The sequence below is a fragment of the Sitophilus oryzae genome, unplaced genomic scaffold (genome assembly GCF_002938485.1).
Source record: "Sitophilus oryzae breed Bouriz unplaced genomic scaffold, Soryzae_2.0 scaffold_1009_pilon_pilon, whole genome shotgun sequence".
NCBI lineage: Eukaryota > Metazoa > Arthropoda > Insecta > Coleoptera > Curculionidae > Sitophilus > Sitophilus oryzae.
In genome coordinates, this window is record NW_022145626.1 from 836,855 (window position 1) to 864,525 (window position 27,671).

General features: G+C 33.4%; 1 protein-coding gene and 1 pseudogene across 1 annotated transcript in view; one reads left to right on the top strand and one right to left on the bottom strand.

The window, feature by feature from the left end:
• The first annotated feature begins 838 nt into the window (after positions 1–838).
• On the top strand, positions 839–5,999 carry LOC115874075 (annotated as a pseudogene).
• A 17,713-nt stretch (positions 6,000–23,712) lies between these two features.
• LOC115874113 (cGMP-specific 3',5'-cyclic phosphodiesterase-like) overlaps positions 23,713–27,671 on the bottom strand; it is a 251,683-nt gene continuing 247,724 nt past the window's right edge. Inside the window, exon 12 of the mRNA XM_030889208.1 lies at positions 23,713–23,867. Coding sequence (XP_030745068.1) covers positions 23,713–23,867 — 155 coding nt within the window. The remainder of the gene's footprint in view (positions 23,868–27,671) is intronic.

Consider the following 27,671-nt stretch of genomic DNA (forward strand, 5'->3'; position numbering starts at 1 on the left):
CCACTATCTAAAATGTGGCAACAGTGCGCGGGGTCCCTATTCACGGCCCGTTTAGAGTCGGCCGTGGCAGTAGTAATCAATCTGCATCGATCCACGCCCAAAAATCTTCAAATGGGAATAATTAAAAAAAGCTTGATTTTTGCCGGGAAAATTTTTGGAAACTTTGCTTTTTTTCAACTTTTTTAGAATATCTACAAAATCCTTCAATTTTAAGAAACGATTTATGCACCGTCGGATAGACAACTGATAGCGCCCTCCCGTGGCCTTTTTTCCTTACTTAGATTTTCATAAGAACTCGTAGAAAACGATTTAAAGTTGAAATTTTGCCAATATCGAAAAAACGCAAATGTCTCGGAAACGGTAAGTGGTTAAACGACCAGCGAGGCATCTAAGGATAGAGCTAGTGGAGCCATATAATGGCCAGATTTAATCTGTGTTTCGAAAATTTCCAAAAATTTTCCCGAATTCCCGATTTGAAAGATTTTTAGGCGTGGATCGATGCAGATTGATTAGTTAAATTTTTTAGTATTCACAGTTTGTCAAAAAAGTACATACAGAATGAGAAAAAATATATAATATATAATTTAAAGTACCTAGCGACCAAACGCCAACATTTTCGAACTGACCTCCACAGGTGACTTCCACGCTTAATTTCAACGTTAAGACCTTAAAAATTATTTAGAATCATAAAAAATAGACCCCTACTAAAAACACACGGATTTTGGTAGCTCAACCAGACTATATCAGATGGTTATTTTCTTTTATTTAGACGCTATATCGATTTTTTCTGTCAGTATGAGCGAAACTTCACTCAAAACCTTAAACTGTCAGTTATAACATGTCATTTAAAAATGTTTATATATTTTTTGTTATTTTTTACTTACTTGAAGTGTGTGAAAATTCATTATCCATAGAACCTTATAAAGAACTCTATATTGATGTTCCCATTGATCACTTTAGTTTCTCTAGCCAGAACGAAACTTTCAAGCTAAGGTATTTATTAGTGGAAAAACACTATGTGAAAGGTGGACCCACGTTCTTTTATTGTGGTAATGAGGCAGATATAACGAAGTTTTTTGAAAATTCTGGCTTTCTCATGGATATAGCACCACAATTTAATGCTTTGGTTGTTTTTGCTGAACATCGTTATTATGGAAAATCGATGCCATTTGGTCTGAAATCACTTACGTCTCCAGATAATCTAAAATACCTGAGTACAAGTCAAGCCCTTTCCGATTTTGTATGGCTTATTGATAATTTAGGGAAGAAATATTATAGTACGATGCATACTAATGATACATACCCAGTTATAGGTGAGTTATGGATTTGTCTTTAATACTTTATTTCTTGCAAAGACAGTAATATCTAACTTTAAAAGTCACACTTTAAAAATGAATTAAAATGTGTATATTTAAAATATGGATCAAATCCGTTCTATCCACGTGCCGAGTTTGGTTCTAATCTACCCATAATTAAGAAGAATCCTGATGATTTCGTCCATTTAGAGATATCGGTTCGAAATGTCAAGAGCGTCATCCTGTAGCCGTAACTTTGCATGACGGGACCGTATGCACCGTCGCTCACATAATTATTGTCGCTCACATGTAAATTTGGTCGCGATCGGATGACAACTTTGAAGACACCAACTTTTAACATTTTTTTTTTAAAATCAGCGTGGAATAGCCAATAACCCACATTTTACGTCGAATAAATTAGTTGATTGTTTTGATTACCTAATTTAAACCGGCCGACTATGTAATAAAGTTAAATAATGCATTTTTACTACGTTTATGAAAATATGTAAGTATTTTAGAAAGCGTAACAGGGAAAATAAAATAATATACAAAATATCGCAAAATATCGACAGATTCTAACGAAGAACTAGTTACGTCACTGCATTCTACGTGAAAAACTGTACGGGACACCGTTTTCACCTTATCTATAAGTTATAAGATAATCGAGATACAAAGGGAATCGAAAAATGCAATAATTTCAGATTCGCCCTGTATATTAGAAAGTAAGAGAGCTAGGACATATCTGTATGTAGCATCTTTAGTTTCATAAAAAAGTAACATCGTAACGTGAAAACCGCATCTTTGTAGCTCGATTCATAAATAAGACACCCTGCAAAACACACGAAAATGGGACACCCTGTAAGGACGTATTGCCAAATCAAGAAATCAACTACGAATGAAATCTAAGATCGATTTATATATTTTAATATTTTTTGTGTTCGTGATAATTCCTTTGCTACTTCCTCCAAAAACCGACAGTACGGGGAAGGAGCGTTTCGAGGAAGTAAACGGACGAAGGAGCGTTTTGACGAAGGAACGAAGGAACACACAGTCGCATAAATCGACAATTTCTCATAGTAAATATATGATTTTTAGACGAAGGGACGCGAGGAAGGAACGAAGTGAAGTAGCGAAGTACTCACACTTCGCTGGGGCTTAAGAAGTCGCAGAGGAAGTTGAGATAAAAAAGGCATATTTTGTACTATTCTCGCATTAGAAAATATTAATCGACTTCCGATTATAACCTTTGCTGCCAAAAAAGTTTGAAAGTTTAATTGTTTCATTGTTTTTAATATTTTTTAGTATATGATTATAAAAATTAACTTCATATGCATAACAAAACCATAATTAAAATAAATATAAATTCAATTTTTATATACAGTAATGACTCGCAAATAAATTAGAAATGTCTGATGAAAAGACGTAAATATTGGCAACTCTGTGAAGAGATATTGACATGAATGCCACAACTAATTATTTTCACTTGTCTTTTAATGTCTTAATATATGGCACATTATAAGTATACAACCTTCCACGAAAGGAACTTTATAGAAAACTGGCACGTTTGCCGTGTAAACATCCTACGATCGCTGGACGATTTTCGTTTTTCACGAACCGCTTTTTGGTACTTTCGTAGCTCACGAAAGTGTGAGACACGATCGTGCTTTAACTGAACATCTATTTCTAGCGTCTGTCTACTTTAACATCATAAGTGAAAATATATATAAATAGCCACCTTAAACAATAAAGACATTATAAGTTACTCTAGTTATAAAAATACTTTATTTTTTATCTGTTATTTTTATATCCTTTTTTCACAAATTACGTACGTCTTTACGTAAATTTTTATTATCAAACATTCATTAAACAGAGTATCATTAGAGAACAACGGCACAGCTTACAAACACGTAAACGTTTACGTAGGCATGCGCATTTGTTATATTTTTACACGTAAAAGATTGTTTACGTCTACGTATACGTGCCAGCAGCGGCCGATTCGACCGTAGGCCGTTGTTCTCTATTATCTACTTCTTTTAATTCTAAAATTACTAAAATTTTAATTAATTCGTGGAGAAAAACTGTTTTAAATTTAAGAAATTAATAAACATGTATTTTTAATAATAAATTTTACAATTAATATTATTACAATTATACATAACTAGCGTGTACCAGCGACTTCGTTCGCGTCGAATTAATCAATTGTTATGGTGATGATAAAGTAAAGTAGGAATTTCCATTAACATACAAACTGGATAAAATTTTCTCACATTTATGTCAGCATGACAAAAAACAATATGGCGATATTATTATATAACTTGGTAATATTTGAGGGGTAGTTTCAACTCGTTGGAATTTGACTTTCGAAAAATCCGTTTGCCAAAAATAAGTTTTTTACGTCAAGCAGTTTAAGCAGAATCGTGGTTAAGAAATAACCCAACATTTTGGAACACCCTGTGTGATTTTTTAAAAAATTTCAAAATATGTAAAAAAACCAAATAAATTATGCTAGTCCAAGCGTTTTCCCGAAAGACTAACCGTTTTTTAAATAAGAAATATCGTAATATTTGAGGGGCGTTTTCACCCTCTTGGAATTTGAGATTCGAGAAACCCCTCCTTATCGAACCTCTAGACCCCGCAGTCAATCCGTTTGACAAAAATCAGCTTTAACCGTTTAAGCAGAATCGTGATTACTCAATGGTCATATTTTATGAAACACCCTGTATTATATTATTATAAAAAATCTTAAAATATGTAAAACAACAAAATAAAATATACGTGTTTAAGAGCTTTTCTGAAAAACTCACCGGTTTTTAAATAAAAAATATTTTAATATTTGAGGGATAGTTTCGCCCCCTTAGAATTCGAGTTTCGAAAAATCCCTTCTTATCGAATCTCTACACCCTAAAGTCAATCTGTTTTCCAAAAATCAGCTTTTTACGTCAAGCGCTTTAAGCAGGATCGTGATTAATCAATGACCAGCTTTTTTGAAACACCCTGTATACATTTTTAAAAATTCTTAAAATATGTAAAAAAACAAAATAAAATATACGTGTTTAAGCGTTTTTTCGGAAACTTGACCGTTTTTTAAATAAAAAATATTGTAATATTTGAGGGGTGGTTTCACCCTCTTGGAACTGGAATTTCGAAAAATCTTCTTATCGAACCACTACACTCTAGAAGTAACATGTATGCCAAAATTGAGCTTCTTACGTTGAGTGGTTTGAGCAGGATCGTGATTAACCAGTATGTCAGTTACTTAAGGATTTTATATATTAGTATAGATAATCGGGACATTAGGGCTTTGCGTGGGGACACGGGATTTTTGGGTCAAAATCGGGACAGGTGGCAACCCTGCCATAGGCTGTCTTTGACACTTCTCCTCTCGCGTGTCGTGTCATGGCCTTGAATTGTTACTCCCAGCGCGTTTAAAGAAGTTTCACTTCAAAAATGTCTCTGAAACTCTTGCCAGTAAATAAATAATTTTTGGTAGCCGTCAATAATAAGCCATATTTGTATATATTTTAAGACCTAGACAGACCTAAAACCAAAACTAATAATAGATACTCGTATATATACTGTATAGATAAGCTGAAATACAAAACGCTGCATACTAAACTATTTTATTTCATATATTGTATTTAATTGAAAACAACGTTGTACCAAAATAACCTAATAGCAAGTTTTAAAAATCACAAATTCAAATAAAATACTAAATATATCATTTCTTGTTTTAGCTTTTGGAGGATCGTATGGTGGTATGCTGGCTGCATGGTTACGAATGAGATATCCCCATATCATCTATGGTGCCATTGCCTCCTCAGCTCCAATACTTCAAATTAACAACGTTGAAACTTGTCATCAGTTCAACAAAATTGTAACTCAAGTTTTTAACAGCTACAATAACTGCAGTATACCAATAAAAACATCTTGGCAAGTAATAAGAAACTTAACTGCGACTGACGCTGGTATGAAAAATGTTTCGGACATATTTAAGCTCTGCAAACCAATCAAAACGAAGGCAGATGTAAATGCTTTAATCGATGGAATTGAAGATATTTACGTTAATTTAGCTATGCTGAACTATCCGTATCCCACTGACTTTACTACATCGCTTCCCGCTAATCCCGTTCAAACTTTTTGCAACAAACTGGAAAGTTTCGGAAAAGTAAACAATACGTTGATGTTCTTGGAAGCCATTGCCGGTGCTTTAGAAATTTTCACTAATAAATCGGAGGCTGCAAAGTGCACGAGCTTCGAGAGTGGATTGGATAATCCCACCGAGTACGCTTGGGATTTTCAAGCGTGTTTTGAACTTATAATGCCCACTTGTTCATCGGCAGAGGATATGTTTGAACCGACCCAATGGAGCTATGAAAATTTTTCAGTTGATTGTTTTAAAAGGTATGGGGTACGAGCTTACAAGCCTGATAATGTTCTTTTGGAATATGGGGGAAATAATCTAAAATATACGTCAAACATTGTATTTAGTAATGGGTTATTAGATCCTTGGTCTAGCGGTGGAATTTTGCATAATGTTTCCGATAGTGTGTTTGCTATACTTATTCCGAATGCTGCTCATCATTACGATTTGAGAGGTGGTAATTTAGTAGATACACGAGATGTGATGGAGGCTAGAAAATTTCATATTAATGTTATAAGAAAATGGCTAAATTTAACATGATATAATACAATAAAGCTGCTCAAACTAAATGAAAATCAATTATTTTAATACATTTTCACTATCTCTTATCTCAACTCGTTTTAATACAATTGTTTGGTTCATTACTGAATTATTGTAGGACTGTTTAGTAAAAATAATAAGGTTACAATAAATTGTGTATTGTATATTGTATAGTTACTTCCGGCAATAAATTTATGTACTGAACCACACATTTGCCACTGCAGGTTAATATGTAAAAAAATTAAACTTAAAATTCTAGAAAAAAGTACTTTACGTTTTGAAGAATATCGTAGCTAGCAAACTAAATGAAAATTAATTATCTTATTACTTTTTCATTAACTGTTTTCTTACATCGTTCCAATGCAATTGATTGGTTTATATCTAAACTATGGTAAAAAGATATAAAGGGAAATTAAAACAACTTTCGTTGCACGTCATCAATGACACCATGGCGCCTTATGGGGTCTTATGGAGTTTGCTGGTGGTCGTTTTATGATGTGCAACGAAAGTTATCTTAATTTCCCTCTAGTAAGTATAATAAATATTAAATAGTACTCGAATTTGAGGCACCCTGTATGGCTTTTTATATAGCTCAATAGCAGGGCCTTTCTGTTATTTAAATATAAGTATGTAAACAACTCTTTGGTGAGTCTGAAAGTGTTTGTCTTTGGTTTAACAATTTTAATAATTTTTAAATAGGCTTCGAAAATATATTTAATTATATTATTCTATTTTCACGATATTGTTGGTTTAAAATAAAATTGTTATTCAGCTGCAGGTTAAAATGATCTCTATCGTGCTCTCCTGCTCCGGGATAACTAGTTCCATAAACAGTTCGGAATAAATGGATAGTCTGGACCGTACATTCTCTGAAAATTGCATTGCTCCATGATTGGACGAGATAAAGCATCGACGAACTGGTGAATTGAGATCGGGCAAATCGTATTGTGGTTGCTGTAGATATAGCTATACGTACGTATACGTAAGGATGTATGCACAAGTTAGATTTGCTCTAAGAGAAAGTGTATGGAGTAATTATAGGAAAAATTAAAACTGATGAGCGTATTAATCTTGAACTCATACACTAACATACCAAATCTCGTTTTTATATCTGTAAAAATAAAAATGTTATAGAGGTGAGCCCCTTTTGAGACGCACCCGGTATAAAATGACAGCGATCTTCATTTCATAGCCATCGCTGACGCGGTTTTTTTTCAAGCATATTATTTATATGGGGGTATTTATTAATAGAATTTATATTCAGATAATTAATTGAGAATCATAAAATAAAAAATTGTGAATATTCTGAATTAATTCGAGAATTTTACTAACTGCTACGTAAAAAAATGTGAAAAAAATGAACAAAAACGATTGTATGTAAGCAACTAACCCAGTTTTCCCATAACATATATTACCCACTCAACTACTGTCCTAACGAGCTGTATTTTTTCTATCCTCGCCTTGTCCTTTGTCCCTGGCACCGCACGAGATAAGGCACGCTAGGCCCCGATAATTAGGTGATATATATCGGCGCTGCCAGAGGAGAGTCTATAGCCGGATCCGCCCTAACCCTTCCCATCTTCTCCCAGCGGTGTCATACTGTTGACATGAAATATTGCCGTGGCTTACAAATGAACATGGATGACATTCCTCATATAATTTCATATACCGGGTGCGTCTCAAAAGTGGCTCACCTCTATAACTTTTTTATTTTTTTATATAAAAAAAGATTTGGTATAATAGTATATGACATAAATTAGGATTGATTGACGTATTCACTTGTTTTTGGCCACTTCCTGTTTTACCGGAATTGACTACAACTTTTGATTTTTAAATGGCATCCCCCGAATATTTTTACTTTGTTCGATAGAAAATGACACTCGGAATAGAATGACATATTATATCCCCACTTTAGACATTTTAGCTTAAAAAAAATATTTAAAATTATATATGTATTTTAAATTTCATTCAGAGTGCTATGGTGATGTTAAAAACACTAATTTTTAATCAAAGACCCCTGGAAAAATATATTTGATCGTCTAATGTTTTTAGTGCCTTGTCCTGGCCGGTTAAAAATGCCCAAATCGTATTTTTAATCATATCTCAACGATATGCCCAACTCTTGTTCCATTTTTCAAATGGAACAAGAGTTGGGCTTATTAGTATATTTGGAAAAAGCAGAATAATAACGAATAATTTGGTACCACACATTTAGTGTTTCGTGTCAAATTATTGTTATGAATAGATACAATTTCAAATCAAAACCATATACGAAAATATCAGAAGTTGATATATGATATGTCATTCTCTTCAGAGTGTTATTTTCTATCGAATAAAGTAAAAAATACCGAGAGTGCCATATAAAAATCAAAAGTTGTAGTCATTTCCGGCGAAACAGGAAGTGACCGAAAACAATCGAATACGCCAATTAATCCTAATTTATATCCATATACTAACATACCAAATCTCGTTTTTTTATCTGAAAAATAAAAATGGTATATGGGTGAGACACATCCGGTATAAAATGACAGCGATCATTTTATAGCTATCGCTAACGCGTTTTTTTCCAAGCATATTAATTTATATCGAGGTATTTAATAATAGAATTTATAATCAGATGATTAACTGAGAGTCATACAATAAAAAATTGTGAATATTCTGAACTAATTCGAGAATTTTACTAACTGTTACGTAAAAAATTGTGAAAAAAATGAACAAAAACGATTGTATGTAAGCAAGTAACCCAGTTTTCCCATAACATATATTACCCACTCAACTACTGTCCTAACGAGCTGTATTTTTTATATCCTCGCCTTGTCCTTTGTCCCTGGCACCGCACGAGATAAGGCACGCTAGGCCCCGATAATTAGGTGATATATATCGGCGCTGCCAGAGGAGAGTCTATAGCCGGATCCGCCCTAACCCTTCCCATCTTCTCCCAGCGGTGTCATACTGTTGACATGAAATATTGCCGTGTAATTTGTCTCTCAAGCATTTGGATTTATTAATTAAGGGTTCCGGTAACGACCGACCGAATTAGAATTACGTCACACGAATTAATTTAAAAGGATTTCGATGTCGGCGCCAGATAAGTTGTCCCGTTAATTTCCCGTTTTTCGAACATCTGTAATGGCGAGCGAGCGGAAAAAACGCAAATTCGGGGCAGGATCCTCTGGAGGATAGCTCTAGTGGGCTGGTTACTTTCGTTTTGATACGAAATGATTTATGTTCCGGGTAAATATTTATCGACTGTGTGCTTTAGGAAGTAAGTTTCCGGAATTCATTAAAAGTAATCAATTACTTTACAAGAAATGCCCTGTAGAATAATGAAAGTTGTAAGAAATATATTTTTTTCTATCTATAAGACGTCAATTTAACAGATATAAATATTGATATTACGGGTTGTTCAACCACATAAAAGTTACAGACGTGCACTTTGTTGATAAGAAATATGTAATAATATAAATTATACAGTGTGTTTCAAAACAAATGCGAGAAACTTCAGGTGGTGATTCTTTGTTCAAAATAAAGGGTAGTTTGCTTCATAAACGTTGGTTCAAAAGTCAACCATTAGGGAGATATCGCTGTACAAAGATGGCGGAAAAATAATGTTTTTATTTTTTTATCTTGAAAACAAAAGAGATGTAGAATGTAGAATGTAGAATGTTTAGAAGGGGAGTTAATCACCGCGACCTTATATGTCTATTGTGTGTTCCCCTTTCTTGAGTTATAACGAGTTATAACTCATCATACAGTCTCAGGGCTTTAAGAAAAGCCAGTATCTGAGACGGCTCCACAGAGGCCAGCTCTCCATCCTCGACATCAGACGTGCCAAGGTTCATGGCACGAATGGTCGTCGTCTCGGCGCACTCAGTGATAAGAAATCTTATCAAACACATGCAAAAAAATATAGGACAGTTTAGTTTGTTTAGAGACTTTTTTATCTCTTGTGTTTTTTTTTTTATAAAACTCACCGATTTGAAATTAAAAAATAAAATGTAAAGCATTACATGTCAGGACAAAAAACATTTTTAGATAAAGAATCTAGTGGGCTGCTGTAATGACATTGAGCTTGACATTACTCTACTGTAATACGTTATTATCTTACGATCAATTAATTATTCCGAAGCCTTTTCATGATCTATTTAATTGCGTAAAAAAAAGAGTTGGCATGTAATGCTTTAAATTTTATTTTTTAATTTCAAATCGGTGAGTTTTATGAAAAAACAAAAGAGATAAAAAAGTTTCTAAACAAACTAAACTATCCAAATTAATTTTTTTGCATGTGTTTGATAAGATTTTTCTTTAAATTTCGTTACCAAGAATGATAGGGGTAGTTTATTTCAACCCCACCACTCATTTAAAAAAAAGTGAGAAAATTACCAGAAAGTGTGTTTTCATAACAGTAATGCTCCATAAAACTTCATTAGTCTATCGCTTTTCGTTTTCAAGATAAAAAATAAAAACATAATATTTCCGCCATCTTTGTACCGTGATATCTCCCTAATAGTGGACTTTTGACCCAACGTTTATAAAGCAAACTACCCTTTTTTTGAACAAGGATTCACCCCCTGAAATTTTTCGCATTTGTTTTGAAACACCCTGTATATGTGCGTTCATTCTATTCAGTCCAGCAATAATTTGTATAAAAAATGAGTATAGTTTGTCCAAAAAGGCGATTCTGAGTGACAGTTGTATCTGTCATTTTAATTTACAGGCAAATTGTATTCTTTGCTATTTTTGGATGTCTTCTGTCGAAATCTTGTGAAGACTTGTTGGACAGACTATACCCAAGTAGCATTTTTGGACTCATTTTAGATAATGTTTCTAATAATCGTGTCTATTTTTTGACACAAAATAGAAACCTATATATTTTATATGGCTTTATTATATGTATTTCCAATGTGGTGGCACTAGCCTCTTCCTGAAATGTTTCGATGCGGAATCAAAACTTTTAGAGAAAATGTTTCGAAACATTTTCTGCAATTTGTGTCCTATATGTTCCCGTTTTCAACAGCCACAGTTTCTGAATGTGAAAAGACAACATACCAAACTAAAATAGTCTATGTCTAGGTGATATATGTGTGGATTTCAAAATGAAAACAACCAGCAACAATGTCGACCTCCGCCATATGTTTTTTCGTCTTTGTTTTTAGGTTTTCTCGCACAAAAAATGTCCTGCAAATTTATCGTTTAATTTAATAATGTACTTTCATATTTTTAATGCCCCTTTTATATGTATATCATTATTTATTGCTACAAAATATTTTTGTTTGAAATATAGATTTTTGTTTCTATAATTGTTCTAAAAATAAAAATAGATAAATTAATGTAAGTAGAACGCGTTCTTAGTGTTTAAAAGCTCAACAATCGATAAAAACACATATTTTTAGTTAATAACGCTAATGAATTTAAATAATAATTAATTTTTAGTTAATAAAATTGACATGGAGCCGGATACAAATCATCTGCATTATATCATATTTGTGTTTAAAAGAGAGAAACTTGTGTTTCGAAAATGAATCGACAATAAATGGTATAACCTATGTTTCCAAAATGTTTCGATTTAGCGCTATCTTTGTACAAATTTCGAACTAGTCACCTACATACTAGTCACCTATCAACAACGCCAATCAAAACTTCTGGTCAAAATAATTGAAATATTTGTATTTACATATTATAAGATTACAGTTGAGAGTTGGAACCTTTGGTGTTACACAGCAAAATAAAAACTCTAAATTACCACAATACACCAAAACACTTTTACTTTTACACTGAAAACGCCTTCAGTGTAAAAGTAAAAGTGTTTTGGTGTATTGTGGTAATTTAGAGTTTTTATTTTGCTACATATTATAACACAATTAAAACATAAAAACTTGTATTCCATTGTGGAAAAAAGAGAAAAAATCGTTTGCTGGTACCATTTTTCTTCATTTCCTCTTGGGTATGGATAGTTATTAATTACATTTATTCCTAAAACAAATGATCTCTGTAATGCATATAATAAATTATTATAAAATCGCATAAGAAAAATACAAAAACGCCTAAAAAATAACTTCTGCTTTTTTAATTATAGTATTATATAAACGTTAAGATTGTTTAAATTGAAAGCTTAAATGCAAATACTGCAGAACAAAATCCAAACAATAAAATATAAGATTATGTTCTCATATTTGACAGAATATGAAACAAATTATGGAAACTTTTCAGGGACAAAACGGATACGAAACTTTTGTAAATGTGAGCCACATCTGTTTCTTAAAAGATTCGAAAAATTTGTGACCCTAAGATCTTTATTGTTATAGCTTATGTAGCGAAACCATATTTTGGTAAAATGTTTAGTAATTATCTATAATTTACATGATGTTAAAAAACGGTACTCACTCAATTAATAATATCAGAACGTACTTAAAATTTTCTAAAATACCTACACACCCTAAAACGCATATTTGACAAATAATAATGACGTAAAGTTGAACAATGGTTGAACGGATAGTACTTCCAGATTTAGATTTATCCAATGTGATTACTTATACCTACTGACATAAAATAAATAATAACATGTAAAAAATACACAGACTTCCATGCATACAAAATAACTAACCATCACTAAACAACTACAACCGGATCTGCAAAAAACCCTAAAACTCGGAAAATATAAACCGGAAACGAGATTTTCACCGGCAACGCAATATGGATTTAAATCAGTAAATTTCCGGGCACGGCCATAAATTCCGACAGAAGGCAGAGGCGAAACATCAGCGAGTGGCGCATACATTACAAAATCCAATCTAAACTTCAAGAATGACAAAGTGGTGACCTTATAAATATGCGGCCATATCGTGGCAGGATTATGCCGCCATATTTTAAACAAAGTAGGCCGGAATGCCGTCGCACGAGAAGAATTCTCTCAGTTTTTGCGTGTCTGCCATTTTTTCTTCTCGGCGTTTGATTTTTATAAAAGCTCTTTTATATCCTTATTTGTCTTTGGATGAAACCCATATACTCGTATACCGTGCTGGCAACTGTTACTTTTGGGTCCGTATTTACATGTGTGGAAGTAAATCGCATAGGGATTTTATTAAGTCGGAGTGAGAGAAATGCGAAAGTGTGCTGTTCCGGCGTTGCCGGTACGCCTTTCCCTATCAAGTAAAGTAAAATCACCATCGCAATCCGCTTATTTTAATTCTTTTCGAAAAAAAACTTTTTTTTCGAAAAGATAACTAGATAAAATCATTAGATATATGTTTCTGAGGTGTCTTTGTTTTGCTAAGTGCTTTAACATATCACTTTCACAAAAATCAAGAAAAAGTACAGGAAGGGTCAAAACCGGTCGGGGTAACCTTACAAAACGACAACCCAAAAAACCAAATTTATTACAATTTTTTTCGGTTAATTTTTCTGTTATTATACACTCAAATGTCAAATGCAAAAAAAATGCAACGGAAGAATTTTTGGCCAAGCTTAAAATGTTATATATTTTTTTATTTTTAGACCTATTTCCTTGATTTTTTAACTAAAATTTATATAAATATATCAACTTTAATTCGTAAACTCAGTTTATTGTAAACTTTAGTATTTGACTTATTATACATGGTTAATCAAAGGGTTATTTTTTTGATGGTGGAATTTATATAATCCAAAAAAATGTCTATTTCAGAAACGTTATGTTGCCATATTGCAAAAATATCATCAATAATATAAAAATATAAAATATCATCAAATTAACAAAAGACGACTATCCACCATCTTTTATTGTCAAAACATTAAACGAAATACAAACCCCAAATCATAGACAGAATACACACAATGATACCAATACACAATAGGTTTGTTCCAACCCGCCGTAGAATCGTTACCGAACGATCCCGCTCGTGCGCAGTAATTCAAATGTGTTCCAACCGAGATTTGTCGGTTATCAGACGATCCTGTTTGCGTACCAACCTACCTTAGAATCGTTTAGTTACGATTTCAGAACGGTAATTTCGGTACATGGTCCAAATTGAGAACTGTTTGGGTTGACTTGCGCATTAAAGCACATTGGCAGGGATTATCGATTTTTAACAGCTAATTCTGGTCCGGCGTCCGGCTGATGCTTCTATCTTGGTTATTTTTTACGAATTCGAATACGTGTGCGTTATACTTTTGCTTGTGAGTTTGTGTGAAGTAAAATGTTCGGAAATTTTAATTATTTTTTTTTATTTATAAAATAATGTTCAAAGATTCTGCCACTGCAATGAAATAACAGGAAACTACGCATAACAGGAAACTACGCATAACAGGATCATAAAAGGGAGGATAGGTAAGTGAGTTAGTGAGTATACAGTTGAAACCACACTTACCAACAATTACTGGATTCTGATTCTCCATTTCAAGAATAATAATTATTATTATTGCAAATTGCAAACAAAAATAATAGGGTTATGTTATGAAATTCTTTTGACAGTCCCGAAAACAATCCACAAAGCGTTCCAACGTTGATACTTTTTGCGCCGTCAAGAAACTATTCGAAGTCCGCGCATGCTAACAAAGTGCAAGAAAACCGATTCGAGTACGATTTCGAAACGATTCCGAAATGCTGGTTGGAACAAACCTAATATATACAACTTACAATTCCATAAATACGAGACGTTTCGAAAAAAAAAGAAGGATAGGAAAACAATATAACATACGAACATCTTTCAAAACACAAAATACACTTAGATCCATTTTAACACACACTAAACCAATGAACACTAGACAACAAACAAAAAATATAATATATAAAATACCATGTGAATATGATAAATTTTATATTGGTGAAACATCTAGACCTTTAAATGTTCGAATTAAAGAACATAAAGATTGTTTAAGAAAGGGCGACTTTCACAAATCTAAGATTTGTCAGCATTCATGGAACACAGGGCACAAAATAGATTTTGACAATGCAAAAATTATAATGAAAGAAGCGATAGCCTCTAAAAGAAAAATAAAAGAGGCCTTTTTAATACAATCATAATCTGTAGATGTTATTAATGTCTGACAATCGCTTTTTTGATTTTAAAGAACATAACATAAATAAACATACCATAGGTATCTAGGTAAAAATTCATAACAAATTAAAAATAATCATACAGAAAGTAGTAGCTTTTTGGTTTTACCTTATTAATTAATTATTGTTATCAGTAGTAATTATTAATTTAGAATTTTTTGTTTGATTTTGTTTAACTTGATATAATGTCATTTAACTAGAACGTCAACAGTTTTTGTAGACGTATCTATTTAAAAAAAAAACTAAGTGTTCTCGAATAGTTGCATTAGATATTTTAAATAGTTTTTTCTTTATTCTTTGTATTTTTTTGCTTTCGACGGCGACGGAAAGTGATAAACTTTCGAAGTGTTAAGCATTTTTTTGCTCGTTGGGCAAATTTGTTCATTTGTAAGCTGTTGAAAATTATTTATTTTGTAGATTTTCTTGGTGAAAGAGTGGCAAAATACCCACATAGTATTTTTTTGAAAATATAACTATTTTGTTTCTTTAAATGTTAAAATCCATATTACCTAAATATGTATTATTAATTCTTACCCAATGGCACATGAAAAATAAAATATTCGATACAAGCGTAAACCGAATTTGCTTAAAACTATTGTATATTTATCGGAATAGTGGCGCCATGTTAAAATGGCTCCCCGAAGACCTGTTTTCTAATTCGATTAAAAATATAACATTTTGAAAAGACATAACCGTTAAAAACATCCATTGCGCCGAAGCTCCGTAACATTAACGTTCGTTTTAACAGCGCTTGGAGGTCTCGACCGCGAACACTTCTTGTTCTTTCCGAAGCTTTATGCGCTCGGTGCTTTCGAAGGGCAGTCTTTTCACTTAATAGAAATAGTTTTAGTCAAGGGCGTACTCCACTTCAAAGTTATTGTTATTTAGAGAATTAGAAATAAATACAGATACCTCTAGAAGGATATTAAAGCCCACAGTCACGTAAAAATTTTAAAATTTCATTATTCAAATTACCGAACTTGTCAGCACTGTTGAAACATGTCTATATTTAAAAAAATAAACTCGATTATGGTACCAAAAATATTAAATAAACAAAAACAGAAACTGGTGAGTCAACGATAAAGTCCATTATCTCATTTGTTTCGAGTTTACAGAAAATGTTAAATATAAAGTTATAGGGAAGGTTAAGATACATATTTTATAATTATTATAGAATATACAGAGTGCTTCATAAAAGTGTGGCGAATATAACATATGCTTTTTTAAAGGCAACCCCCTATTTTCTATTATATATTTAGATTCTGCGTAAAATCCTATAACTTTTTTATATATAATGTTAGGTATATACCAAAGATTAATAGTTTTTTAAATATTTGAATTTGTTTAATCAAACGTTAGATTTCAGTGTGGTAAAATATTGTCAGTGATGCCATTGTTGATGAAGTTAGACTACTAAAATTTGTAGGAGAGTTTTATAGAGATGAAGTAAAATATATATGTGAAAATATTTTAATTAGATGCTACAAGGTGTTCAAAATATATTTATGAATTTTAACTATTTAAAATTAAAAAAATTTCAAATTTTTTAAAATGGCACACCCTATATATTATCATTTTTTCTGATAGATTTTACAAAATTATTCAACTTTTATAAGTTATATTATATACCTATTTTTAATAATTTGCGACTTATTCTGAATTTTTCAATTTTTACTCTATTTTTTTAATTCATTTATGCAAAAACATCATAGTTGCCATAACAAAATAAAAATATTTATTATAAATCACTAACAAGTAGTTTAGTAATCAGTTACAATTGTTATTATTAGTTTATATTAATTAATTTTACTCAAGTAAACTAAAGTCACAGTCGTTAAGTTCTTGGTGTATTTCTATATTCTGAAAGATGACAATTGGGGATTTTTTCAATAACGTTGTTTCCATTTTTAACATATTAATATAAAACTATTATTTATTTTTTGATTATTTTTTATTCATTTTGTTTTAACCAATTGTTTCCAGTTGTAGTCTACAAGTAATAGGAACCATTATTAACCAAATTTTTAACAAATATTCATAATTCGTCATGATATGATGCTCAAATAATTGAAGACATGAGTTGGTAAAGGTGTCATGTCGCATTTTAACATCCCTTTGACAGATCTATTCTCCAATAGACTCTAAATATGAAACATAAATACCATAAAAAAAATCCTAGATGGTGAAGATGTCATTTCACGGAAAGGTGTGATACACCATCAATAATTTTTAGACGTGTTTTGTCGATTTACTTGAAACTTTAAAAAAGCGACATGACACCTTTATCCAGTCATGTCTCAATTATCGGAATGTAATTTATTTTTTAAATACTTTTAATAAAGAAAGTACCTACATTTATGAAGCTGATATATAACATAAAAGCATCAAGCTAAAATGTATATATTTAAAGATTTCGTCTTAATTGATATCTCTTAGAAGACAACATGGTTAAATTTTTATTACAGATAGATCTCCAGCCTCTTACGTGACTGAATTTGTTTATTACTTTATTCTTCAATTTAACATTCGCCTTCCGTGTGCTGTCAGCCAGTACTCTGGAAAAAAATCCATTCGCCAAAATCAAAGTCATAAATTTACCTCCTCGCCGAGGCTTCCTCGAAAGTATAATTTAAAAGTTTCGAGATTGCGCTAAGCAAGATAAATAGTGTGCGGTTGCGAGATGCATGTTTTTATAATGTTTCAATCAGTTTGATGGGAAGCTCGCAAATGCGCCATCAAGTTGAGATTTTTTCCTCGAACGGTTTCGGGAGAAATATAAATGGGGAGTAATGGGGTCGAAGTCGGAAAAAATGTGCGATTTTTTTGGATGTACTGGCTCAGTTTTAGGGGTTAAGAGGTGGTTTTGATAAGAAAAAAAGGTATGTAAGTTACTTCGTTTTATTTTGTAGGTATATTGTTAGTTAAAAGTTTTTTGATTTATTTATTGTATAAAAAAACACTTTGCAATAAGATTCCGATATGTATTATGAAATTATATTTTTAAAAATGGATTTTATATATTTGTTTAGTGAAAAAAAAAACATATTAATATGTTCAGACAATAATTTACTCGGACAATAATTCACACAAATTAAAAAATAATCATACAGAAAATTTGATGCTTTTTAGTTTTGCCTCTTTCAGTAATTGTTATCAGGTAGTACTTGTTAATTTTGAAGAATACAACAAAAAACTTTCTCGTTTCTAACTAGAAAGATCCTTGATGCTATAACGTTTCTAAAGCCTAGCTTTGTAGTAATATAGTAGATAGTAAAATATATAGTAGTAGTAATATAGCAAATAGATAGATAGATAGTAGTAGTAATATAAAATACACCAAAACATCTTACTTTTGAACTAAGCACGCGTTACCATCATCAGCAGATGATTAAACTCGGTTTTAACATCATCAGCAGACGACTAAAACTGAGTCCATTGTTAGCGAAACGCGCGTCCAGTGCAAAACTAAAGTGTTTTGGTGTATTGTGGTGAATTAAGTCGAGACCCCATTAAGCCACACGCCACGAGACGCCACGCTATCCCACGTGGGCCCACGTGAGCCCACGTGTTTTGACGTGGGAAAGATCATACACATGAGATATGGGGGAAACGAATCGCTCATCACACGTGTGATAGCGTGGGATGGCATGGGGTGGCGTGGCGTGTTGGCTAAGGGGCTCTAGGCATTAGTGTTTTATTTTGCTTCTAGTAATTTATAGTATTTTAAGTTAAGGTCTTCTTTTTGCTGCTAAGGCTAACCTGGGCGGAGCCTAGTTTGTTTACACGGAATTCAAACCGTGGTATCGGTCTAGGAACAACCGAGGAAGCGACCTAAAAAATATACAGGGAGCTCTAATATTTCGTGGACATAGAACAACTACGTATTTTTTGGATTAAAATAAGTTAATTTCACATAATTTACCTTTATACAAAAGTGCTGATTGTCGATTGTCTGTTGGAGGACCATCAATTAAAAATAAACCCGAACGTTAATTAATTTAAATATAATTTGTGATACTACATACATAAAACTACTGTACTACATACTACAAACATAAAATTCCATATTTTCGCCAACTAGATTGTTTTGAAACACAATAGATTTTATGCGCCTCCAATAACTAAATGTGACAAAAAACATTTTTCGGTTTTGGAAAAATATCTTTTTCCTAGTAAACATGGCGATTTTATACAAGAGACAAAAATGTAGTAAATACTAGAGGGACTATTTTACAAAAAGAAAATTGGCCGTCGATGGAGTTAAATTAAAAAAAATATTTGTACTAAAATTTATGTAGGGGTAATGCTGGTTTTCACCTTTCCCATACTTTTTCTTAAATTTTATGAAAGTCAAATGTTAGAGCACTTAGCAAAACATAGACACCCAAAATCTCATTCAATTCTGAATAAGGGTTTTTAAAATATCTGAAAAAATGTGTATAGTTTTTTAAAGTTCGATGCCCTCTAGTGGACAAACAAAGCACTTTTGTATAGAGATAAATTGTGTCTAATGAACTTATTTTGATTCCAAAAGTACGTAGTAGTTCTATGTCCATGCAATATTGGGACACCCTGTATTCTTCTTACAGTGCTATACTCTATATAAAGCGTCGGCTACCTCTCGCATGTACTTGTGATGTGTGTCATCAGTGTACATGTACATGTATATCCCTTTGTTATTGCGAAGTGCCACACTGATGCGGCACATAACAGTAGAGAGTGTGCTACGCAAGCTAGAATTCTACGTTTTGATTGGTCCTCCTATATTAGGCATCAACCTACCGAGTGCGGTCAAAGTCCTTTCCGTCTTTTCTATGATTTGATTTATATGCTCGCCGAATGTAAGCTTTGAATCAAGCCAAACTTTAGTGTAATTGTTATCCCAAGAAGTTCAAATGAAATATGAGAGAGTTTCCTCTTGGTGGTTAATAAAATCGCTTCAGTTTTGGTACAGTACTATTATAAGGATCCTTGATGAGATAGGTAGTTCAGAGATAGTAACAGAAACATCAAAATAAAATATCTTATTTGAAAAACGTTACAATATACTGTAGAGTAAAATTAGTTGAATGTATTTAGGTATCCACCTACTCCTCGTTAAAAATACAAGTATGTACAAGTTTTTATTTATATATTCTCAGCATTATACATGCAGTTGTTTAATTTAACAAAGTACCGAACAAGATAAAATGATAAAAGTCTTAAAAGGGAAACAATTCAGAGTCAACAATTAAGTGTAGTAGTTTCGCTCATTTGCATCTAGTAACGGTCCGCCACCGTCATATCGCTTCAGTCGCATTAAACCTTTATTTAATTTCTATTTTCTCTCCGCATTTGCATTTTCAAAAATAAACGCGCGCGCTCGAACAACGCTCGCTCCTCTCTCTTTCTGCAAATTTAAATTTTAACGACGCTCGAGGCGATCCGGGCCGTAAAGTTTTACGTCGGCCGCGACGCATAACCCTAGCAAAAAGCTAGTAAAGAATTAATCAAGCAGCCAGCTTGCTCGCGAAATCATACGTTCGTGTACAGTCAGTGAAATTCTAATTGTCGGGCGAGATCGTTTCGTCCGGGGCGAAATGGCGAATTCGTATGCGAACGATATGCCGCTACGAATTAGCCCGTTTGAAGAAATCCACTCGTTTGACTTTATTCGAGGCAAATTTTGACGGTGGAATAATTCGTGAAAGGTTTAATGGGACGAGTCAATGTGGAAATGAATTAAAGCGTTATAGCAGCTAATAATATAAATAAATAAATATTCAACAATAATTTAATAGGTACGTAATAAGACCTGTGTAATACAGGTCTACCATTCTAAATACGCCGCACCGGATCTATTTTTGTAGCCGATATATTAACGCTTAATATTGCTTGTAAGTGGTCTAAACATACGCTCCAACAACTAGTCACTCAAACGTGGAAGTAGAAGAATTCTATAATGAAATCAACCAAGTATTGGAAAGCAACAATAGTCATTTCAAACATCTAATAGAGAATTTCAATGCAAAGGTGGGAAAACTAAAAGAAAAGGAACAACAACTGGGGAACTTTGGAATTGCAGAACGAAATGAGAGAGAACAGAGACTTGAACAATACGCATATCATTAGAAACTGTTCAGAGCCAATATATTATACTTTAAGAAGAAAACAAATAAAAAATGGGCACGGCAAGCCCCTAACTAGGAATGAAATTGACTTCATTTTAACTATTTTAACAAGATCAACACAGTAAAAGATGTGAGCGTTCTTAGCAAGTTTCGAACAGGCAAATAACCACGGACTCGTCAGATCCAGTCTTCAGAACTCTTCAGAACTCGTCAGAACCAGTCCTTGACATTCGACTAGAAAGACTACAATTGATCAGCAAACAAATAACAACTAGAGTAAACACCAACACACTAAAAGAAGATCCAGTGAATATAACAGCTACTGGACAACAAGCTGCCCAAAAAAGAAACAAACACCCAAACGGTTAATGGACGCTGTACTAAACTGTGCAAAAGAAATTGGAATTGGTTACGCTGTGGGCCAGCAGCGTAACAAAAATAATAAACTGACTGATGAGACGAAAACACTTCTCAGGAAAAGAACAGAAATGAAAACTGAGAGAAGAAAGACGATTGCAGAATACATCAAAAACTACAATGAAAAATTTGTGCAAACAACAAACTGCAATTGAAAACATAGAAAGCTATAAGAACGCTAAGAAACCCCTCATGATGGGAAAGAAGCAGCTAATCAATCGCCTTAACACACAACAGCATCAGAATAACAAACAAAAGCGAAATAATAAGTCTGGTAACAAGGTTCTACAGCGACCTATAACGCACTCGAAAACATACATGAAGAAGAAAGGCTGTCCCTACCACAAAACGACGCCCCAGAAGCTCTTATGGGAGAAGTAGAAAAGACGCTTCAAGATTAAAAAAATGGAAAAGCAGCAGGGAACGACGGAATAACAGCTGAAATACTTAAGTATGCTGGTAGGAGAACTTGGAAAATCCTAGCAAATATTTACAACATATGTCTAAGGAGAAAACATACCAGAAGACTGGAATAGCGCCAACATAATTCTATAATTCATAAAAAAGACAGCAAAGAAGATATCAGAAATTATAGACCAATAATCCTACTACCAGTAACATTCTACTACCAGTAACATACAAGCTAGACGCTGCACAGCCAAGAGAACAAGCAGGCTTATGAAGCGGCTTCAGCACATACATATCCCAAGAGAAACAATCAGTCGAACAAAAGAATATGAACTTCTACTGGCGGGAGAACTTTATAGACTTTGAGAAGGCTTTCAACTCGATATATCCTAAGGTAACAATAGAAACCCAAGCCAAACAAGGTATTGACAGGCCTTAATATAGAAACTCTCGCCAATACAAAAAAGCCAAAGCAAGAGTAATGATATATAAAACAACATCAGAGTTTCCAACTGGCAAAGGAGTATGGCAGGGAGACGCGAGATTCCTAAATCTGTTTAGAGCAACATTAGAAGAAATCTACCGTCAACTGGACTGGACCAACAAAGGATTAAAAATAGATGAAGAATATCTTAACCATCTAAGATTCGCTGATGACATAGTCTAAATAACTGCCCATAATTCTGAAGAACTATATGCACAAATTGATGAACTAGCAATAATAGAGCCAGCAATAAAGTGGGCCTCAAAATGAATTTAGCAAAAAATAAAGTAATGTACAACGAACTAGTAGAAAGAAAAGGCATTCTAATAAATAACACAACACTGGAAATAGTAGAAGAATATATTATATATTTGGGACAACTAATACACAGCTCGGGATCTCTACTACCAGAAATCAATAGAAGAATCAAGTTAGCATGGAGTACTTATGGAAGAAACACAATCATATTAAATCTAGAATGCCACTTTATCTAAAGAAGAAAACACTCGACCAATGTGTACTACTAGTCATGACCTATGCTTGCGAAACCTGGATACTTAAAACGGACTTTATAAGAAAACTGCAGGTCGCACAACGCTCAATGGTACGAAATATGCTGGGAATAGCCAAGAGAGACCGTAAAAGATTAGAGTGGAAACGGAAAACGACCCAGGTAATAGATGTCATCCACAGAGTCAAATCCCTCCAATAACAAGGAAACCAGCAAGAAGGACGGACAACAGATGGACCACTAAAATTACAGCATGATACCCACAAGGAATTAAGAGACCTAGAAGAAGACCGAACCTGAGATGGGACCATAAAATTAGGAAATTAGCAGGGAAAACTTGGGCCCGCATAGTTAACGATAGACAACAATGGGCCCAACTACTTTATGCGAGGGAGGCTACACCATAATTGAAGATGGTTGAATAAGCTGAAAATGATAATGATGATGATATTAACGCTTAACTTTTTTAATAAAAATAAAAATCTGCTGTCCCAGAATATGCTGTCGAAATTTCCCGAATTCGGACTACTTTGTATATTTAGAATTTCCAGTATATTTTTAAAAGTTTTTTCTCTACTTCTATAGCGAAACGCCACAGACTAAACTAAAAAGTCGTTCCATCGTTCGACATCATCTTTCTCCTTATAGAACGGTTCCATTACTTATTCACGGACTCGGTGGCCATCAGGCGGCGCTGCCGTGGCTTGCCCTTTTATAATAAATGCGGCCGCCATATTTCATAACGTAAAATATTTGGAATCGCTTCAAAGGCCCGTTACAGTCCCAGCGGAGATTTTGTCACGTTCGGAAGGCTCAACATCTCGGGAGCGGGGTCAATTGGAGCCCTGGGAGGCCCCAGTTTACCGCTGCTACTGCTACCATCGAGGGAGGAAATGTATGCATCGGGCGACTGACTTCTGACTGGCCCGTCTTGAATTTATTATGAGTCGGCATTTTCTAAATGGAAATTTTATATATTTATATCGGACGGCCGGCGGTGGGTGTTCTTCCATCTCTTTGTTTTTCCGACTGATGGTTCGCCCACACGGTTCTGATCTCCGCTTAAGATGTTTAATGTTCGTTCCAATAAATTCGTATGGTCATTATATATTTATGATTTTATCCTATCAGGTTGGTGTATTTTTGTTTAACTCTTGCGTTTTGTACTATGTTAATATACCGGGTGTTTCTCAAAAGTGGCTCATCCCCTATACCTTTTTTAATTTTTCAGATAAGAAAACTAAATTTGGTATGTTAGTATCATAGGTAACTTTAGATTGCCCACTCCCATGTCATTTTGGAGGCGTATGTATTTTGGCGACATCTGGTAGGAAAAGAAAAATTTTTTTGCACATTAAAGAAATCTGCGTTACATCATTAACCGCCTTTATTTGAATCGGTGTTCTTTCCATTTTTATAACCAGATTTCAACTATTAAGCTACAAGTTCTAGTTAAACCTAAGTTTTGTCTTCAAATTAAAAGACAAAACTTAGGACTAACTAGAGCTAGTAGCTTAAATTAATTTCTATTGAGAATAGTAAAACAACACAGTATTTACATGAGAAAACATTTATTTACCTAATTATTATTATGCTTAAATATACATTAAAATATAATGTTCGTAAAATCTTAAAAAAATTAATACTGGATGTAAAAAGTAGAAGTTTTAGTTTTATCCGGATTAATGTATAGTCAATAAAATTTTGCATAATTTAGTACTTGCTAGTACTTGTTAGTAATTTAGTACTTTACACTTGTTACCAAATAAAGTCTAAATATTTATTTATACCTTTTGCCAAGTTGAATCCAAATCAAAAGTATCAAAGGTCTGAAATAATTAGTATCATCAGTATAAAATGTAACTAGGTTAAAGTGGTAAATCAGCTGAATATATTAAAAATAACAGAGGCCCCACAGACACAGATGGAACTCTGAGAACCTGAACCTGATATAATTTTTGCCATCGAAGAGTACATCTGATCTAGCAACCCTCACTTGGTTCTAAAAACTATATAAACATACTAATTCTTAATCAATGAGCCTTGGAAAAATAGATTCAATCGTCTAATGTTTTTCATTTTTCTTGTCCTGGTCGGTTGAAAGATGTCCAAATCGTATTGTTTTTAATATCTCATTTTTTCAAATTGAACAAGCTTGGCTCGTTAGCATGTTTGGAAAAAGCATTTTTTTCAACTTGTTACCAAATAAAGTAAATAACCATACCAAATCTTAAAAGAATCATTTGTTTACACAATAAAATTCTCGAAATTACATTTTAAATTGACTATTTTTCCATAATTTAAAAAAAAATACACCACCCTTTATGAACTAATTTTAAAAGCACTGAAAGTCGATACGACTGCGAGTCCCTAGCCTGTCGCCTAACTTTCAAAGCAAATTGAAAAACAGAAAAGTGCCCTCTACCTTCTTCCGTGAGCCTCGTTTCGAAAACCTGTTAATGGCGTCAGCTAATTAATTAAATAAACTAGAAACTAAAACTCTGTCGTCCATCAAGAGCGAATATAGTTATAAACATGTAATTTTATGTACCCCAAAGGATTGCCAGTTTGACGTGCTAGAAGCAGAGGCGTAGTCGAGCAGTTTCCGAGGATTTATTTAAAAGTGTATTTTTTCTTTTTCTTTAAGTCTAAGTCTTTTTATTCAAAGATATATCTATTTCAAAGTATAATAAAATTATATAAGAGTTTCTTGCCTTGAACTGCTAATATAGAAATCAATTCCACGCTGTGCTCGACATAATGTGGATCAACCTGCTCTCACTACCGGTTTCGGGGCCCTACCCCATCATCAGGTGAGCTTGAGTCGTTTCCACAATATGTCGAGCACAGCGCAGAGTATATAAATACGACTTGTCATAAAGTAGCGGTAAGATATTAAGTCCCGCATCGCGAGATAGCGGACTGCGTGCAATGGTAGTACTTCCGTACCACCGAGGCACAACTATCGATAGTAAATAAAGGCTTTTTTCGGCTAGCCTAAATTATATAATGGAAAATAAATTTCTTGCAGTTTTTAGGTATATAATAAAATTATATAAGAATTTCTTGCCTTGAACTGCTAATATAGAAATTAATTCCACGCTGTGCTCGACATAATGTGAATCAACCTGCTCTCACTACCGGTTTCGGGGCCCTACCCCATCATCAGGTGAGCATCTACTACCCCATCATCAAGTCGTATTTATATACTCTGCGCTGTGCTCGACATATTATGGAAACGACCCAAGCTCACCTGATGATGGGGTAGGGCCCCGAAACCGGTAGTGAGAGCAGGTTGATTCACATTATGTCGAGCACAGCGTGGAATTTATTTCTATATTAGCAGTTCAAGGCAAGAAACTCTTATATAATTTTATTATATACCTACAAACTGCAAGAAATTTATTTTCCATTATATCTATTTAAAAGTAGATCTTTTGATATTTTTATATTAATTATATAACTTTTGGTAGGATAAGTAGTATAATATATTTAGTTTCATTCAACCGTGTTTTTGGCTAACGGTATAATATAAAATTTAAATAAATTAATAAATTCGTCAATTTTATTGGCTTTGCTTTATCTTTTTGAAAATTTACAAGTTTTGACTTTGTTACTTGTGAAATCGACATATTGATCAATGTATTTTTTAGTATAACTATAGTGTTCAACTCTCTTTGATTTCAAGAACTATCTTGGGATTGTCGCCAGGTTTTTAACAAAACTCAAAGCTCTGGGACTGTATGATAAGTTATAACTCGTTATAACTCAAAAAAGGAGGACACACAATAGATATGTGAGGTCGCAGTGATTAACTCTCCTCCCAAACATTCTACAGCTACATAGTGTTAAACATAGAGAAGGTATATTTACTACTACATAACCACTGTTTATTCTAATCTCGGTCTTCACAGGGCCGGATTTCCGCCTAGGCCTGCAAGGCCCGGGCCAAGGGCCCAGCCAGCCTAGAAGTCCCATGTAATAAGTCGCGCGCAACTTTTATATATAAGCTGAAAAGCCTGGTTTATCAAAACACTTTATCGAAAGTATTAGCTTAAAGGTTAAAGTCATTAAACTCGATTAAAATTATATGTCCTGTTTTGTTTTGTTTTTTTTTCTTGAACAAAACCCTTTTATTTTTAATAATACCTACAAAGCTGTGAAATTATATTTGTTCTTCACACGAGAAATTTTCATAATATGATGACGCTGCTGAGGAAAGTGGGGTAGACGTAGTTACAGAACCGTCAGTGTTTGTTTGAAGTGGTGTTGATCACATTTTATTCTTATGAGATGTATCAAAATACAACCTATGTCCCTGGTTATACAATTCTTCATTGTCACGCACGCCTCTATCATTTGTTCGTCCATTTTGTATTGAAAATTTGAAAAAAACATTCACAGGGACGAAAGTATTTACCCCAAACGCAGAATCAGAACAGAATTTGGCCCCGGCACCTGATTGCACTATATTCACACTGCCGTCCAGTCATCCGACAGTCAGGTCTCGATCTGTTCAAAATATTGTCTCCGAGAAATTACGCGGTCAAAGAGCGTCAGCGTACCGTGAGCGGATTTTCAAATGTGGATGCTTCGTATAAATTACATTGAATAATAAATTTTGACCGTGAGCGGACAGTGACTTGAGCGCCTAGTGGAAATCGGCCATAAAGTCCTAACGCTTTAACCACACGGCCACCGAGGACTTGAAAGATTCTATGTAAAATTCTTACT